This window comes from Malania oleifera, chromosome 11 (genome assembly GCF_029873635.1).
Source record: "Malania oleifera isolate guangnan ecotype guangnan chromosome 11, ASM2987363v1, whole genome shotgun sequence".
Taxonomy (NCBI): Eukaryota; Viridiplantae; Streptophyta; class Magnoliopsida; order Santalales; family Ximeniaceae; genus Malania; species Malania oleifera.
This window is the reverse complement of record NC_080427.1, coordinates 48,285,549-48,302,297: the sequence shown is the minus strand read 5'-3', so window position 1 is coordinate 48,302,297 and position 16,749 is coordinate 48,285,549. Positions and strand designations below refer to the sequence as shown.

Sequence of the window (16,749 nt, the reverse complement as noted above, 5' to 3'; positions counted from 1 at the left end):
AGATACTTCCGAGTCATCTTCCAAAATTTTTTTCCCTCGGATTCTTGCAAAATTTTCCATCAGGCTTTTCTTGGGAGCATTTGTTAATGCGAAGTGGCCGGCGCTTGTGAGAAAATATGGAGTGAATAGAACATAATGCGTGCATAAATTGTGCTTGCTTCTCAATGTGATCTGAGATTTCAGTCTTGCATAAAATACAGAATCCGTAGCTTGTAAAAAAAAATTAAGACAAATTTTGTAAAATTTTAAAAATTATCACTTACCAGATCACGCATGTGCAATTTTATGAAACTTTTCTGCCGAAAATTTTCTAAAAGATCTTATTTCTGATGTTGTGTCTAGACCATACATTCTAACTTCTAAGTCTTAAATTTAAATTAATATGAATTTAATAAAAGTTCAATATAACTCCACTTTCTATTTGGTTTACACAAATCCAAATTTCAAGCTTACCACTTCTCAGCCCTGTTTGCTCCTGCATTTCCGTCAACTGGTTTCTCATTTTTCTTCTTTCTTCTTTATGTAAGAGGAAGAAACAAAACAAACAAACATTTATACAACTACTGGATCAAAATCTTTACATAGGGGAAGAAAAGCTCCAAGTACTTCAAGGTGAAGTACACTGCTAGCACCTAACTCTATACATCCTACACAAAACCCTCAATTGTCATTTCACCTACCATTTCTCATCTTCCCTCTTCTTAGCACTGGATGCCTCCCTCATCACAAGCAGTATTCCCCTCACCCACAGCTCCGCTGCTTCCAGCCCTCCCTCGCCCACAAAATGCACCTCCTTGTTCCTGGTCGTCACCACCCGAAACACCCCGGGCTCATCAGCATCCCCCTTCTTCTGCCTATTCCTCCTAAATCCCGGGCTTGGCCCCACCTTGGCCTCGCGGCACATCACGTTTCTCTGGCCTGATTTGCCCCATCGCAAAACACCCTCTCCCCCAATCATCTTCATTTCTTTCCCATGCGGAGCTCCTTTTCCTCCCTTGGTGTGCTTCTGCACATAGCCACCCTGCAAGACGAGCCTCCGAGCAAGTTCGTCAAGTATGACATTTTCTGCATCATTTCTAATGCTACTGTTCATCCTTGCAAGGGAGAGTGCTGTTTCGCCCTTGGAATTTTTGATGTTGCAGTGAGCTCCATATGAGATCAGAAGCTCACACACAAGTCCATGACCTTCCCTTGCAGCTAACATAAGTGGCGTGTATCCATTCCCATCACAAACATTTACATCATAGCCCTTACTGGTCAACAACCGAACCGCAGCTAAGTCTCCACGACGTGCTGCACAATGCAGAGCATAAAAACCTCCTGCATTCCGGTTGCCTCTTTCAAGAGCAAACTCTAGCATTACCTTCTCAAATTGGTCCCGATTCTGGTTTGATTGGGACAGGGTAATTGCAGTATCACCGGATTTATTACACAGCTTTACATCAGCACCTGCATAGACAAGCACCCTGAAAGCCTCCACATGACCTGCCAAGGCAGCAACCATGACTGGTGAAAAACCACTTTCATCTTGATAGTCAATACTGATGTCTGCCCTACCGATTAGAGCCTCCAAAGCCTCAGTATCACCTGCTCGAGCTACGAACATGAGAGGAGAGAACACAGAGGCATTGCTTGACCTAGGAACCTTTCCAGACCTAATTACACCTAGTATTGCATTCTGAAACCCGATGGACCACCCATTTGACCCCGCAATTGAACTTGCCGATTGCCCAGAAACATTGACCAAGCCAAAATCAGCAACAGCTGCAGCCAATATACGAAGGCACTCTTCCCACCTGTGCTTTGCACAAATTGTGAGGGCTGTGTCACCAGTATCTGTCTTAGAATTTAGATCACATCGGAACTCAATTAGAGTTTGAAGGATCATGTAAAACCCAAAGCGAGCAGCCAAGTGTATTGGACGAAATTCAATTTTCCAGTTTGTTTTAACAGGACATTCTACATGTGCACCACAGGTCAACAGCACCTTCACAGCTCCTTCATTACCACAGAGGATTGCATGGTGGAGGAGGGTTCTTCCACAGTAAGGGGTATTGGGGGGATGATGCTGGAGGAGCATCTGCAGAATAGCACCAGTGGCATCAAAATACTCCACAGCACACCAGGTGATGGCATATGGTTCTGCTAGTCCTGCACCCACTCGGAACTCTTCCCCTGATGCTGCATCCCATGACCATGCCCCCAGCCTCACTTCGACATCAGTCCGAGCACCTGCCTGTTTTTCCATTTTTGGATTAAAAACTGAAAAAAAGTCACAAATCATGAAGATGCGCCGCCCTGGGTGTAGGGATATAGAATTTAGTTTTGTACAAACAATAAACACTGGCGACAAGAATAAAATATAGGACCTCCTAAAATAGTATGTCAGGCCCTAACTTGTGTGAAAGAGTGAGAATATGAGAAAGCCAATCCCATATTTCTGTACCCTTTCATTGGTTTTGTTCTTTGCAGCCACAGAACCATTACACTAATTCAATTATTCAAGACATGGTAAAAATAGATCAAGAAATGAAAGCAAAAGTTGAAACTGAAAAATATTAATGCTGAAGCAGAGATGAGAAGATCACCTGTAACAGCAGACGGACAACAGAGACCTGTCTACTAACAACAGCAGCAGCAAGAGCAGTACAGTCAACATTTGTGTGCAAAGAAGGCTTGGAAGACCTTAGCAGAACCCTGTCAGTTGCACCAACATCCACTCCACACTGCCATTAAGCATGCAAAATTATGTCAGATGGCCAAATACCAAAAGCAAATAAAAGAAAGTGGTAAAAATATAACAACCAGATTTGATGTTAAAAAAACACTGCATTAATTGATCATCATCTTGCACCCCATCCCATAAAGGCTACAAAAGGGCATAAGCACTATTTCATCAGCAAAGCATGGTTCTTTTGGTGGTTCAACCGTTCTCAATTTTTGGATCATTAAAAACTGTTAAAAAGGTTTTTATCCAGATCGCATTGAAGTCCCCACAGGCCACCGATAATAGTGCATCAAGACTGCCACCCATCCAACTTAAAAAGAAACCATATGTTACTCAGGTCAGTTAGAACTGCGTGTCATCCTCCAAGTAAAGACAAGGAGCCAACACAACTCATGGAGCGATTGCAACTGTTCAATTTCTGATCTTCAATACATAATTGACATTAACAAACTCTAAGAGCAATTTCGTGATGTTGATATCTGTTATCACTGCAATGGGCAGCTTATAGAGTCAAGTGACTGATGTTTTACCTTCATGAGAGCACCCACCACCTCCACGAACCCTCTACAACATGCAATGACAAGAGCATGCACAGAAATATGGGGCCGAATTAAATCAGAGTCCATAAGCAGCTTGGCAAGTTGTGCTTGCCCGTGACAGCATGCCTCCAACAGAGCCTCCTCACAACCTGGCTGAGATGCCCCAGCTTTAAGTAAGATCTCCAAGATCTCAACATGGCCCTCTCTAACTGCTGCTGTTATTGCAAAGCCCTTGAACAGTTTCTGGTTCACATCAGCCCCAACGCTCTGTCATTCGAAAAATAACAAACCATATCAAAAGAGGAAACAGAACTTATTTATAGTTCCAAATTTTTTCTTTGCTCAAAATTTAAACAGTGGTCCATTGCAAATTGCGCAACCAGATGTTATTTTGAAATTAAAAAAGGACATCAATGAAGGTACCAGAGAAGAACACCAGCTAGTACTCTAAGAGAGTACTTTGGATTCTTCCTTGAATACAGAAGGACATGGTCACAAGAAGACAAAACAAATGAGCAATTCTGATGTGACAGACAATGGGGCATGGACCTTTCATCAGGCATCCATGGAAACTCATTAATAAGAGGGGGATTGTCCGCGTACTCTGTACTACTTCAGGAACAGGTCAAGGGTCAGAGACAACTCAACATGGGCTTTGGCAGCTGAAACATTAAAAGATATCTTATGCTATTGAGGTATTTCCTTTGATTTCTTCCTGGTAAATTAGCTTCAAACATACAAATAAAAAATGTGTAACATGCACACACAATAAACAAGACAATAGTAATAGGTCCTTTATATGAAATTTTTGTCAACATAACTTGGTGAGGAAAAGTTGATGTTGGTTTCATAATTATACTGTTGATGTTGAACTCTGTATAGTAGAAGACCAAGTAACCAGAAAGGTCTGAATGCCAAATAAAATGTCAGCATGCATTGCTTCTCCATTTCTTACCTTAAATGCACATTATTTCTAGTGCAGTTGAAAAACAACAGCGAAAAACTTTTAAAATCACCACTCAATTAAAAAATTTAGCCAGTAGGTGGTAAGCTAACAACTTAGGTAAGGCTTCATCACAGCCCCACACCTGCCATTCAACTGCAGATGGAATGAGAAACAAAGAACAGAAGTAAGAATTTTAACTTAGAGCCCATGACAACTAAGGCCAAGTTTAATCACTACTTAACCTAAAACTTTAAGAAATTTAAAGTCATAAGTTCCAGGCTAACACTGTATATAACGCCTTAACAATAGCTAGTGTCACATCTAGTATAATCAATATCAGAAGGAATAGTACAATGTACCTTTGTAAAAAGGATGACCACTCAGCAATAGCCCCACAACATATTTTGACAATTCCACAAGATAATAAGCTTAATTAAAGACCATATTGCTGACCATCCCATTTGTGCAAATCCTTAACATACACAAGGAACACAAGAAGTGAATTATAAGGAGATCCCTAAGAGCATGGATGCATGCCTCAGTTCAACTACTTAGGTTGGTCCTAGATCTTTCTTCATCACATCGTTCTATCTGCCTGCAAACCCAAATTGTTGCAATGTCATTGGCCACACTATCCTTACCAGTACAAGGCTGACACTTTGAAATTTGAAGAAAATCTTGGTATCAGAGGAAAGAATCATCCCATATCAGATTATCTCCGAGTTTAAACTAGCAAATACGCTCACATCCATTGAAAAACTAGCAAGTTCAGTCATTCCCAAACATGCAGATCAGAGTTCATCAGAAGTCATATAGTTTCTTCAAATTGAGAAACCAAATTTTCCTATTAAACATGGCACAGAACGATAGCCTCAAAATTTAGGGAGTGGGGAAAAATTAGTCTTTTAAGGCGCATGTTAACCAAATCTGAAAATCCCAGACAGCCAGACTGTTTTAAACAGCAAAACATGTTTTAAACAGCACAACCTTTTCGGTGTTATGTCCTGTCCTCAACCAAAGCTTGACCCCTCTGCTTCTGGAGGAATCAAAAAGAACCATAGAAATCAAAAAGTGACGCCAACACTGAGTGACATATCGGCACAAAACAGAGGGGAGAAAAAATGAAACACAATGGCGTAATTAAAAGGGGAAAAAAAACTGCTCCTGCCCAATAAAAAACATAAAATAAAATAATATTAAACAACACACTGAGAAAATTTTAATGCACTCGCTCAAATTTTTCAGTTGGAGAGAAAAGCGGTTGACTTCACACTAACCTGACAAAATTGGGAAATTTTAAACAATAACAAAGAATTAAATAACAGAATGAGAAAAATTCAATGCACCACTTCGAATCTTCTTCAGTGGAAGAAAGTAAAATTTTAATGACCCCACAGACGTTAGCCCCTGGACATCTTAATTGACTGCTAGCATTTGTATAGTGATTAATGATGACAGGCTTAAATCTGCAATTAAATATAAAGAGAACAACAATTAATGATTTACTTTTTCAGCAATTGAAGAGGAAACGATCCTAAAGATGACAAATCACTTTCTAATCTAGCCTTTGGAAACGAAGCGTCAATAAATCATAAACAGGGGACTTCAAAACCGTAACTCGTTTTATAGGAAACCAAAACAATATATAAAAAAGTCGAAGAGATAAAAAATTTAATTCCAAGTAGATCACCAGCGCAACTCGAAATTTTAGCTTACTAAAGAATCAACAAATTTTCGTCGTTGCAGAACAAATTAATAATTGCGAGGCCAAACAGAGGAAAAAAAAACGTCCTTATTTCCAGCAAATCTTGCCATTTAAGCATAATAATTATAGATTTGCAGTTGCAGATCAGTTCAAAAATAAGATGTCAAGCAACTTGAACGATTAAATATAACCGAAATATCTAATTTCAATTTTTTTACGGAACAGATGATATATGGAGGAGAGAGAGGGGAGCGAAGGAGGAACTGAGGAAGAACCAAGCCTCAAATGACAGAAACCAAAGAGGAATAACGTGAAGCTCCAATCTAACATGATTTCTTCTAAGATAATGAGAAATCTCCAGAATGCAGATACACGTGGAAGAAGACGAATTCATGGAACACTTAAACTAACTGCAATAGCTAAAATGATCTTATCGACACTCACTGACAAACGCTTATAGCTTCAAACCTAGTAGCACTCTCACTAACACTTCAATCGTTGTAAAAGCTAAAAAGGTAAACTCCAACTTGAACTTCAACACCGGTGATCCGATCAACACCGTCGAGAAATCAAAGTTTTAGAAGCTTACCAGCAGTTTCCTCACGAGAGTCACATTTCCGGCATGGACGGCGAGGAACAACGGCGTGACATCGGTCTTGAACTCCTCGTACTCCACCCGAACCTCGCTCGCGGACTCATCACGCAGCATGACTTCAGTCTTCTTGACCTTCAGGCACACGGCGCCGACGAAGTTCACGTCGACGAACGGATCGGCCATACACTCGGACGCCGATTTGAGATCGCCGGAGAGGCAGGCTTCGAGGAGACGCTGCGAGACCTCTGCTTCGTAGTCGACCGGGAAGACCTGTTTACCGGCGAGGAAACCGCCGCCGGAGTGGCCGAATACCGTCATTTCCGGCGAAGAAGGCGTGCAGGTCGAGCCTCGGGAGTATCAGCGTGTTCAGTTCAACCGCAGAGCCAGGGAACACGCATGAGCTCTCTCTCTCTCTCTCTATAGAGTTTCTTTCTTTCTCTCTCTAGACTCGAAGCTCGAAACTTGAAAGACGTGAGGCGCCAGGGACAAAGAGAGGGAAGCAGAGAGATTTATTAGGATGGTTTAACTTTAACCGCGGTTGAAAACCGTTTGACCAGGGTTAGGTTTATTTATTTATTTATTTATTCATTTATTTATTGAGCAAATTTTTAAAATTTTGGCCTTGATTTTTTGTATTTTGATATTTTTCTTTTTAAACGTTTAAAAGCGAGATTTTATTGACACTCTAAAAATTAATGTTTGCACTTATATTTATTTATATTTTATTAATTTTTTATCATGCACATAAAATATTCAAAAAGGTAAAAAATAACGACAAGTATTAATGGCATTTTCTTTCAAAAATTGTATTCTTCCTCTAAATTTAAATTATTACCTTTATTGACTATTAATTGGTCATTAATAAAGTATTTTAATGACTAATTCTATTTACATTTAATGGTATGTTGGTCTAAAAAATGATTTGACTAATGAACGAATATCGATTTAACTTAATTTGATCAATTTCTTTACTCAAAATTATATATATTAAATAATTTAAAATTTTCAAAATAATATTTTCCCTTTCTACTCAATCTTTGGGTTTGAACATAAAATTTATTATTTCGATATTTAATATTTTTAATCCGAAATACTTGCTACATATGTTAATTTTTCCCTCAAATCAAGCATTAAAAAAATAAAAAGTCATTAATTTTTTTGAAAAATAGTTGTGAACATTAAAATTCTAAATAAAAAATGCATATAAATTGAAATTATCTTTTGAGCATTTACCATTTAAAAAAATTCACTACAAAGCCAAACAAAAGAGTTATAGCTTAAAAATTTTGTGAGATGGTAAATGCCTAATACATAAATGTTTCTAGATGTTCCAAATTTATTTTAACGGCAGGGGCTCGGTTAGGCATTTTTTAGGGGCCACATCCTCATCAAGAAAAAAAATTGGGTATTGTAGAAGGACCTATAAGAACCTAAACCATTGTAACGTCCCTCAATTTCTTAACATAAAATATCACATAATAAATAAAATGGTCAACCCGAACCCGTGGGTAGCGGGGACACCTGTCAAATACAGCGGAAAACCTAGCAGCAGTAAACATAAAAATCTCAAACATCCAATCATAAAACATAATACCAGAGCTTTCTATAACATTATGATACTGTACTACTATACATCCTCAAATACATCAAAATATCTCTAGGGTCAAACACAAAATAATTCTAACCCTAGTACAAAATCTTACCCTCCTCACGGGGTAATCTCACTAATCTCAACGGCGGCCTTGACCCACCGGTCTCTTAGGGACTCCTGAAAAATGTAATAATATTGGGGGTAAGACACTTCTCAGTAAGGGAAAATAAACTAAATACAGCTGTGTGGCAACATGAATATTTAATGCATTTATACGTATATAGTACATTTCATAATTCCATAAACATCATCATATCGTACTGGGTAAACATATATTTTCACATCTGTTAATAATTCATATCATACATAAAATCATTTGTTATAACTGTAGTACTGAAAATAAACACAGGATGAATAGCTAGCTGGTGTCATGTATTACCCCCCATGACGGGTTGTGCAGCCCGAAGGCGGGACCCGACAATGGCTGGCCGACCACTGCCGAATTTAATATGTCTGTAAGTACGATGAGCCCGCCACACCCTGGTCCGGACTGCCAGGTGGACGTCCACACTCTACTGAAAGCCATATCGACTATCCATCTCCCATCCCTTCGTGGGACGGTAGCACTAATAAGGCCTCGTTTCAAAATGAACCCATAGCTACGGTACCGAGCTCCTGGTCTGAACTAAACTAGCATTCTGGTTGTGAAAACATATAATACATGATCATACGTAACATCATTACGGCCTCGTGCCGAAAACATAGATACGGCCTCGCGCCGAAATCATACATATGGCCTCGCGCCAAAATCATAGTAAATATGGCCTCGCGCCAATAATATAAATACGGCCTCGTGCTGATAACATAGATAACATAAATACATGGCCTCGCGCCAATAACATAAATACGGCCTCGTGCCGATAACATAAATATATGGCCTCGCGCCAAAATTGTTTCAGGTATATATATACTGAAAATACATCATTTATCACAACATAACTCATATTTCCATAAATGCTTGGTTCGTAAAATCTTTCACATCATAATACATTTCACATAAAATAATATTCATGCCACACATATGCTGTTAAAAGTCATACTTCATATTCTAAAATCGTGAATTTCTTACATCTCATACATACATATACATTTTAATCATCATAGCAGTATTTTCCCAATCGTACATTTCATTCGAAATACACAATATAACATATGTTTTTCTGAAAATAAATTTACTCATAATCAATAATAATTTGTATGGAAAATTACTGCTTTAGTTTATTCCCTTACCTGGCTATTGAGAAATTCCTTAGGACCCAAATCCTATGCCCTTAGCGCCTGAAATTCAACTCCTGAAATTTACACTTTTCCCCAGATTAATTAATCTATTTCTCCAAAATAATACTCATCTAGCCTTCCTTAGGCTCCAAATACCTCAAATTAATATTTAAACTATTATTTAATATCCCTACTTAATTTTTCAAATTTTGCCTGCGGGTCCCAAAATTATACCCGCGGCGCTCACCCGAGCCCTAAATTTCAGAAATCCTACTTCAGTTTCAGATGCTTAATATTTTAGCATTTCTAAATTAATGCTAACTAATTAAAAATAAGCCCCTTAATAATCGCCGCACTCCAAATTTGGGGTTTTGGCCCAACACTCCCACGAGAATTCTGTCCCACTAGACTTGTAGAGAATCATCCCTAGATTCTCGTGGTGGCGTCCGTCTTCAATTGGGCTTATATTTTGCAAGAAATTAAAGAAAAAGGGAAAAATGGCTTATCCTAGGGAATACGCTTACGAGCTCCTACCACCGATCCGCTCCAGTAGAAATGACGGCAGCGGCGAATGGAGTCCAGTGGTATCTTTGGATTTTCGATCGGGCAAAAATCCGTCACGAAATCGAGGAGAGAGGGAGAGAGAATGTGAGGAGAGAGAGAGAGTTCTGAGAGTTGCAGTAAACAATAAATAAATGAATGAATAAAGAAGAAGAAGAAGAATAGTATGAATTAAATCATACTGGCGCATGAATTAAACTTTAGGAATCCACCTGAAGCTTCAAGAAGCTTCAGGTGGTTAACATATATATATATATAATAATATTTAATTAATATTATTAATAATAATATATTTTATTAAAAAAAATAAAAATTAATTTTAATTAATTTTTTTTTCTTTTTTTTTTCTTCTTTTTTTTTTTTTTTTTTTTTTTTGGGTTTTTACAACCATGATACATAGATTTGATATTCAAAAAAGGGGTAAAGTGGTAATTTGGGCAAGTTTCGTCGACGAAGCCAAAGTTAGTCGATGAAGTCCTTTCTTTTCTCGGCGACGAAATTCAGTGTCTCGTCGATGAGGAGATCCCGAGAAATTTTGGAAAAATCTAGAACCTCGGCTCTTCGACGAGGCCACCGTCTCGTCGACGAAGGTAATGGCGGACTCGTCGATGAGGACGCCAATTCTTCGACGAGAACGGTCGAGTCAAAGGGCTATAAATATCTAAATGGGTTGCTTTGGAGTTAAGTAATCTCAAATTTCCTCTCCCTCTCTCTCTAGAACTTGTACATCTCTCTCTCTCTTGATTTCTTCGCCGATTGTCACCTGATTCCTAAATCCAACGTTACTGCGAGGATCAAGGAAGAAATCTCTATGTTTCTAGCGGATCGAAATCTCATTTCGAGCAATTTCGGGTTTCAAGCCAAAATTGAGGTAAGGCTTAGTTTTCCTTTATGATTCAGAATATGTATAGTAGTACGGATTGTAAGCATGTATTGTACTGTGATTTGTAGGTTTTGGAGTCTCGGTTCGTAGTTTTGGGGACCATAGTGTTCGTAGTTGGAATTCGGGTTAAGGTAAAGGGATTCAGTTAATATTAGTTACTTTTTGAAATCAGGATCGGTAAGCTTGTAGGTTACGATCGTATGTATGTTTTGGTATCTTATTTGGGGAAATCTATTGAGTAAAAATACGGGATTTTCGGGCTACAGTTTTCAGAACAAATTAGTGATTTCGGGTATCATCTCTGCTTTGTTTGGAAAACCATTCGTTTTGTTTAAACTGTATTATTGAGATGACTGTCATCCATATTTGTAAAAACTATATACTTGAATTGGAAAACAATATGAATTGTCGTAAACCAAATAAGTGTGGAATGTATGGTTGTATGTAATTGTTCCAAGTATTTTGTAAAACGGTTATGTGGTGGCTAATTACCGTATGCTGATGAGTATAGGTACGTGAGTTCCAAAATGATTCCAGGTTTTGTGAAATTGGCTAGGGGCGGCTAATTGTCGTACACCGAAACAGCTATGTGGTGGCTAATTACCATACGCTGCGCCATGTACCGATGTGAAAACCGTGGGCGAGAGTGTCCCACTCTATATCCGAGGGTGTGAAATATCACTACGTATCTCGGCTGGTCACCAAGGGGTGTGAGCTACACTGTATCGGCAATGTAATTAGTGTGAAGTTTCGGGTTTCATGGAGTAGTTGAGTATTGGCAATGTAATCGCTGTGAAGCTTCGGGTTCATGGAGTAGTTGCGTACTAGTGTAAGCTACATCGTATTGGCAATGTAATCGCTGTGAAGTTTCGGGTTTCATAGCATAGTTGCGTATTAGTGTGACGATACTAACCGTATGTTTTTGGTATCGTATGTACTTGAATGAATTTGTAAAAATACTGGAACTGTATGGAATTGTATGAAAATGTTTTCAAACTGTATCATATTGTATAGTGTTATGTTTTGCGTAAAATAACACTAGTATACCACACACTGATATAACCTGCCTTCTTCCTTATTGAGAGGTGTCTCACCCTGAATGTACGTACAATGTTTTCAGGTCCATCAGGTAGCCATAATGAGCATCCTAGCAACTGGAAGCGGGTGCCATTAGTTGTTGTTAGTACTTGATTAGGTACGAAATTTTGTAATCAGGTTGTCGTGATGGTTTTTGTAGACACCCGGAGTATATACGGTATTTATGGGATTGTATACCTTAGTACTGTATGGGTTTGTGTATCCTAGCTTTGTACAAACTCTTGTATGGTATGTTATATAGATAGATGTGATATACCCATAATAATTTAGCTAATGAGGGCAAGTCAACGCCTATCTCGCACTTTCTCCGGGTCTGACATTCGGATGAGTGATTAGCTCTGACCCGATAAAGAGGAGGAGAGATCCACGCCAATGCCCCTAATAACCGAGTAATAGGCGCATGCACTTATTGCTGGAGAGCGATTCACGCCCCCGTGCAATAAGTGCGAGCCAACCGACGGTCAACTCAAGCCCCTGTAAGAAGGGATTTGGAGTAAAGGCAAAGGTAAGACACAAAATACTATTCTACTGTTACGTTTAGCCTCTCTAAAAGCATTCCTCTTATTTAGGCATCGAAGTGATCCCCCAGAGTACACCCCGGGTCCTCCAAGCCTTTTTTCTCTTCCTCTTGTAGGTCAACGGGAGTTGAAGGAGCATCCCCGCTATTTTTACCCCGCAACAGTTGGCGCCATCTGTGGGAACCTGCTTTTAGAAGGCAATATTATCTTGCTCTCGACTTTCGACATTCCAATAATGCCGACCTCATGCAATTCTACCTCCTTCCCTGCTACAAAAGAACCATCTCAATCCATCCAATCCACGCCCGCAGAGTCATCGGGTGTTAGTAGGGAGGAGTTCCTTGCTTTCCAGAAGGAAATAAAGGACATGCTCAACCAACTCTTACAACAAAAGAGTCAGGAAGGGCATATCCTCCCCCAACCGCAAGAGAATCCCAGCGCAGACAAGCAAGCTAACAAACCAGTGGAGAAAACTCAACCCAACAAGAAGGTAGAAGATGCAAATAGCATGGACGTCAACTAACAAAGATCCACGGTGTAACGTCCCTCAATTTCTTAACATAAAATATCACATATTAAATAAAAATGGTCAACCCGAACCCGTGGGTAGCGGGGACACCTGTCAAACACAGCGGAAAACCTAACAGCAGTAAACATAAAAATCTCAAACATCCAATCATAAAACATAATACCAGAGCATTCTATACATCCTCACAAACATCCAAATATTTCTAGGGTCAAACACAAAATAACTCTGACACTATTACAAAATTTTACCCTTCTCACAGGGTAATCTCACTAGCTCAACGGCGGCCCTGACCCGCCAGTCTCTCAGGAGCTCCTGAAAAATTAATTAAGTTTGGGGGTGAGACACTTCTCAGTAAGGGAAAATAAACTAAATACAGCTGTGTGGCAACATGAATATTTAATGCATTTGTACGTATACAGTACATTTCATAATTCTATAAACATAATCATATCGTACTGGGTAAACATATATTTTCACATCTGTTAACAAATCATATCATACATAAAATCATCTGTTATAACTGTAGTACTGAAAACAAACCCAGGATGACTAGCTAGCTGGTGTCATGTATTACCCCCCATGACGGGTTATGCAGCCCGAAGGCGAGACCTGACAATGGCTGGCCTACCACTGCCGAATCAAATATGTCTGTAAGTACGATGAGCCCGCCACACCCTGGTCCGGACTGCCAGGTGGACGTCCACACTCTACTGAAAGCCACATCGACTATCCATCTCCCATCCCCTCGTGGGACGGTAGCACTAATAAGGCCTCGTGCCAAAATGAACCCATAGTTACGGTACCGAGCTCCTGGTCTGAAATAAACTAACATCCTGGTTGTGAAAACATATAATTCATGATCATACGTAACATCATTACGGCCTTGTGCCGAAAACATAAATATGGCCTCGCGCCGAAATCATACATATGGCCTCGCGCCAAAATCATAGTAAATATGGCCTCATGCCAAAAACATAGATACGGTATCATGCCGATAACATAAATATATGGCCTCGATCCAAAATCGTTTCAGGTATATATATATACTGAAAATACAACATTTATCACATAATCGTCAAAACCATCACAACATAACTCATATTTTCATAATACCTGAAATCATGCTTTGTTCGTAAAATCTTTCACATCATAATACATTTCACACAAAATAATATTCATGCCACACATATGCTGTTAAAAGTCATACTTCATATTCTAAAATCGTGAATTACTTACATCTCATACATACATATACATTTTAATCATCATAGCAGTATTTTCCCAATCGTACATTTTATTCGTAATACACAATATAACATATGCTTTTCTAAAAATAAATTTAGAAATAATCAATAATAATTTGTATGAAAAATTACTGCTTTAGTTTATTCCCTTACCTGACTATTGAGAAATTCCTTAGGACCCAAAATTTCACGCCCTTGGCGTCCGAAATTTAATTCCTGCAATTTACATTTTCCCCAAATTAATTAATCTATTTCTCCAAAATAATACTCATCTAGCCTTCTTTAGGCTCCATATACCTCAAATTAATATTTAAACTATTATTTAATATCCCTACTTAATTTTTTCAAATTTTGCTTGCGGGTCCCAAAATTACACCCGCGGCGCTCACCCGAGCCCTAAAATTCAGAAATCCTATTTCAGTCGCAGATGCTTAATATTTTAGCATTTCTAAATTAATGTTAATTAATAAAAAATAAGCCCCTTAATAATCGCCGCACCCCAAATTTGGAGTTTTGGCCCGACACCCCCACCAGAATTCCGTCCCACTAGACTTGTAGAGAATCATCCCTAGATTATCGTGGTGGTGTCCGTTCGTCAATTGGGCTTATATTTTGCAAGAAATTAAAGAAAAAGGGGGAAATGGCTTACCCCAGGGAATATGCCTACGCCGCTCCTACCACCGATCCGCTCCGGTAGAAATGACGGCAGCAACGAATGGAGTCTAGTGGTATTTTCGGATTTTCGATCAGGCGAAAATCCATCACGAAATCGAGGAGGGAGGGAGAGAGAACGTGAGGAGAGAGAGAGAGATTGCAGAGAGTTAAGAGAAAAGAAAAGAAAAGAATAGAAAAGAAGAAGGAGAAGATAATGCAGAGGGGGGGGGCGTGAATTCAAATAGGAATCCACCTGAAGCTTCTTTGAAGCTTCAGGTGGTTTAACAATATATATATATATATATTATAATAATAATAATAATAATAATATATTTAATTAATATTAATAATAATATATTTTATAAATAAAATAAAAAAAAATTTAATTAAAATTTTTTTTCTTTTTCTTTTTAAATTCGTTTAATTAATTAATTAATTAATATATATTTTTTAATTAATTTAATTTTTTTATTTTTTTTTATTTTTATTTATTTTTTATTATTTTTTTATTTTTATTTTATTTTATTTTATTTTATTATTATTATTTTTTTGGAAATCAATCCACTAATTTTTTTTTATATCTCTATTTTTGGGGTTTTTACACACGGAGCTTGAAGAAAGAATCAAAAAGATAGATCATATAAAGAAGATGATGAAAGAGGGCAGAACCAAATTCTACTATGGGGAAGCATCCTTGAGGTCTTCGAAGCCGCCATTCAATAAAGAAATTATGGAGGCTTAATTGCCAAGTAGATTCAAGATGCCCACTTTTGACAGGTACGAAGGCTTATCTGACCCAATTGATCACCTAGATAATTTTAAAATATTGATGCAGTTGCAAGGAGCTCCAGACGCAATCATGTGTCGAGCTTTTGCCTCCACCCTTAAGGGTACTGCCAGAGATTGGTACCGCACATTGCGACCCGGATCCATCGGTTCCTTCTCAGACATGGAACAACTCTTCACCGGTCACTTCCTTAGCAGCAGGAGAGTTGCTAAAACAACTGGCCATCTCATGAGTATGGCGCAAAGAGAGCAGGAGACTCTAAAAGATTTTATGCATCGCTTCAACACGGCAACCCTAGAGATCCGCAACTTAGACATGGGGGTGGCATTAGCAGCCCTGACAACGGCTCTCCAGCCTGGGAGCTTCTTATACTCGCTAGGGAAAAAGTCGCTGATAGACATGGGGGAGCTAATGGTCCGAGCGCAGAAGTACATCAATCTGGAGGAGATGATGGATACAAGAGGAAGTCGCCTAGAGCGGAAAAGGAAAAACAGTAGCAGGGAAACAGGAGATCCCTATAGATCTGCAAAAAGACAAAAGACTAGTGCGCTGCACGCGGGTCAAAAGATGAGAGGACAGTACAACAAGTTCTCCACCTACACACCCCTAAATGTACCGCGCTAAGAGTTACTGATGCAGATAAAAAAGAAGGACTACATCTTGTGGCCTGAACCTATGCGAACGCCCCTACATAAGCGGAACATGTCCAAGTTCTGCGCATTCCATAGGGATCACAGCCACGACACAGAAGAATGCATTCAGTTGAAGAAAAAAATCGAAGTCCTAATAAGAAGGGGACATTTGTCCAAGTTTATAAAGAAAGAAAATCCACAAAGGGAACCACTCGAGCAGAGAAGGCATGGCGCAAAAGAGAAGGAAGAGCAGGTCATAGGGGAAATTGCGGTGATCTTCGAAGGATCCGCTAATGGAGGAGATAGCGGGAGTGCACGCAAAAGATATGCTAAACAGGTGCTGACGATGGAGAAGAGGGAAACCAGTAGCAAATGAAACAGAAAAGATGACGTCATAATCTTTGACAGCGGAGACGAAGAAGGGGTGCATCAACCACATGATGACGCACTAGTGCTCTCCC

At 39.0% G+C, this 16,749-nt stretch overlaps 1 protein-coding gene across 1 annotated transcript; it reads right to left on the bottom strand.

Moving 5' to 3' along the window:
• Positions 1–480: 480 nt before the first annotated feature.
• LOC131167386 (uncharacterized) lies at positions 481–7,002 on the bottom strand. Its single transcript, XM_058126191.1, has 4 exons — positions 6,508–7,002; positions 3,259–3,534; positions 2,589–2,726; positions 481–2,236 (listed from the first exon to the last, which is right to left on the bottom strand). The coding sequence occupies exons 1-4, from the start codon at positions 6,829–6,831 to the stop codon at positions 677–679; spliced, it is 2,298 nt and encodes a 765-aa protein (XP_057982174.1). The 5' UTR covers positions 6,832–7,002; the 3' UTR covers positions 481–676.
• Positions 7,003–16,749: the final 9,747 nt, after the last annotated feature.

Bases quoted from the DNA above. Each gene is read 5' to 3' on its own strand.
- LOC131167386 (XM_058126191.1), bottom strand. From the start codon at position 6,831: ATGACGGTATTCGGCCACTCCGGCGGCGGTTTCCTCGCCGGTAAACAG. The intron at 3,535-6,507 runs GTAAGCTTCTAA...TTCGAATGACAG, and splicing joins CTCTCGTGAGGAAACTGCTG to AGCGTTGGGGCTGATGTGAA. The intron at 2,727-3,258 runs GTAAAACATCAG...GCTTAATGGCAG, and splicing joins TGGTGGGTGCTCTCATGAAG to TGTGGAGTGGATGTTGGTGC.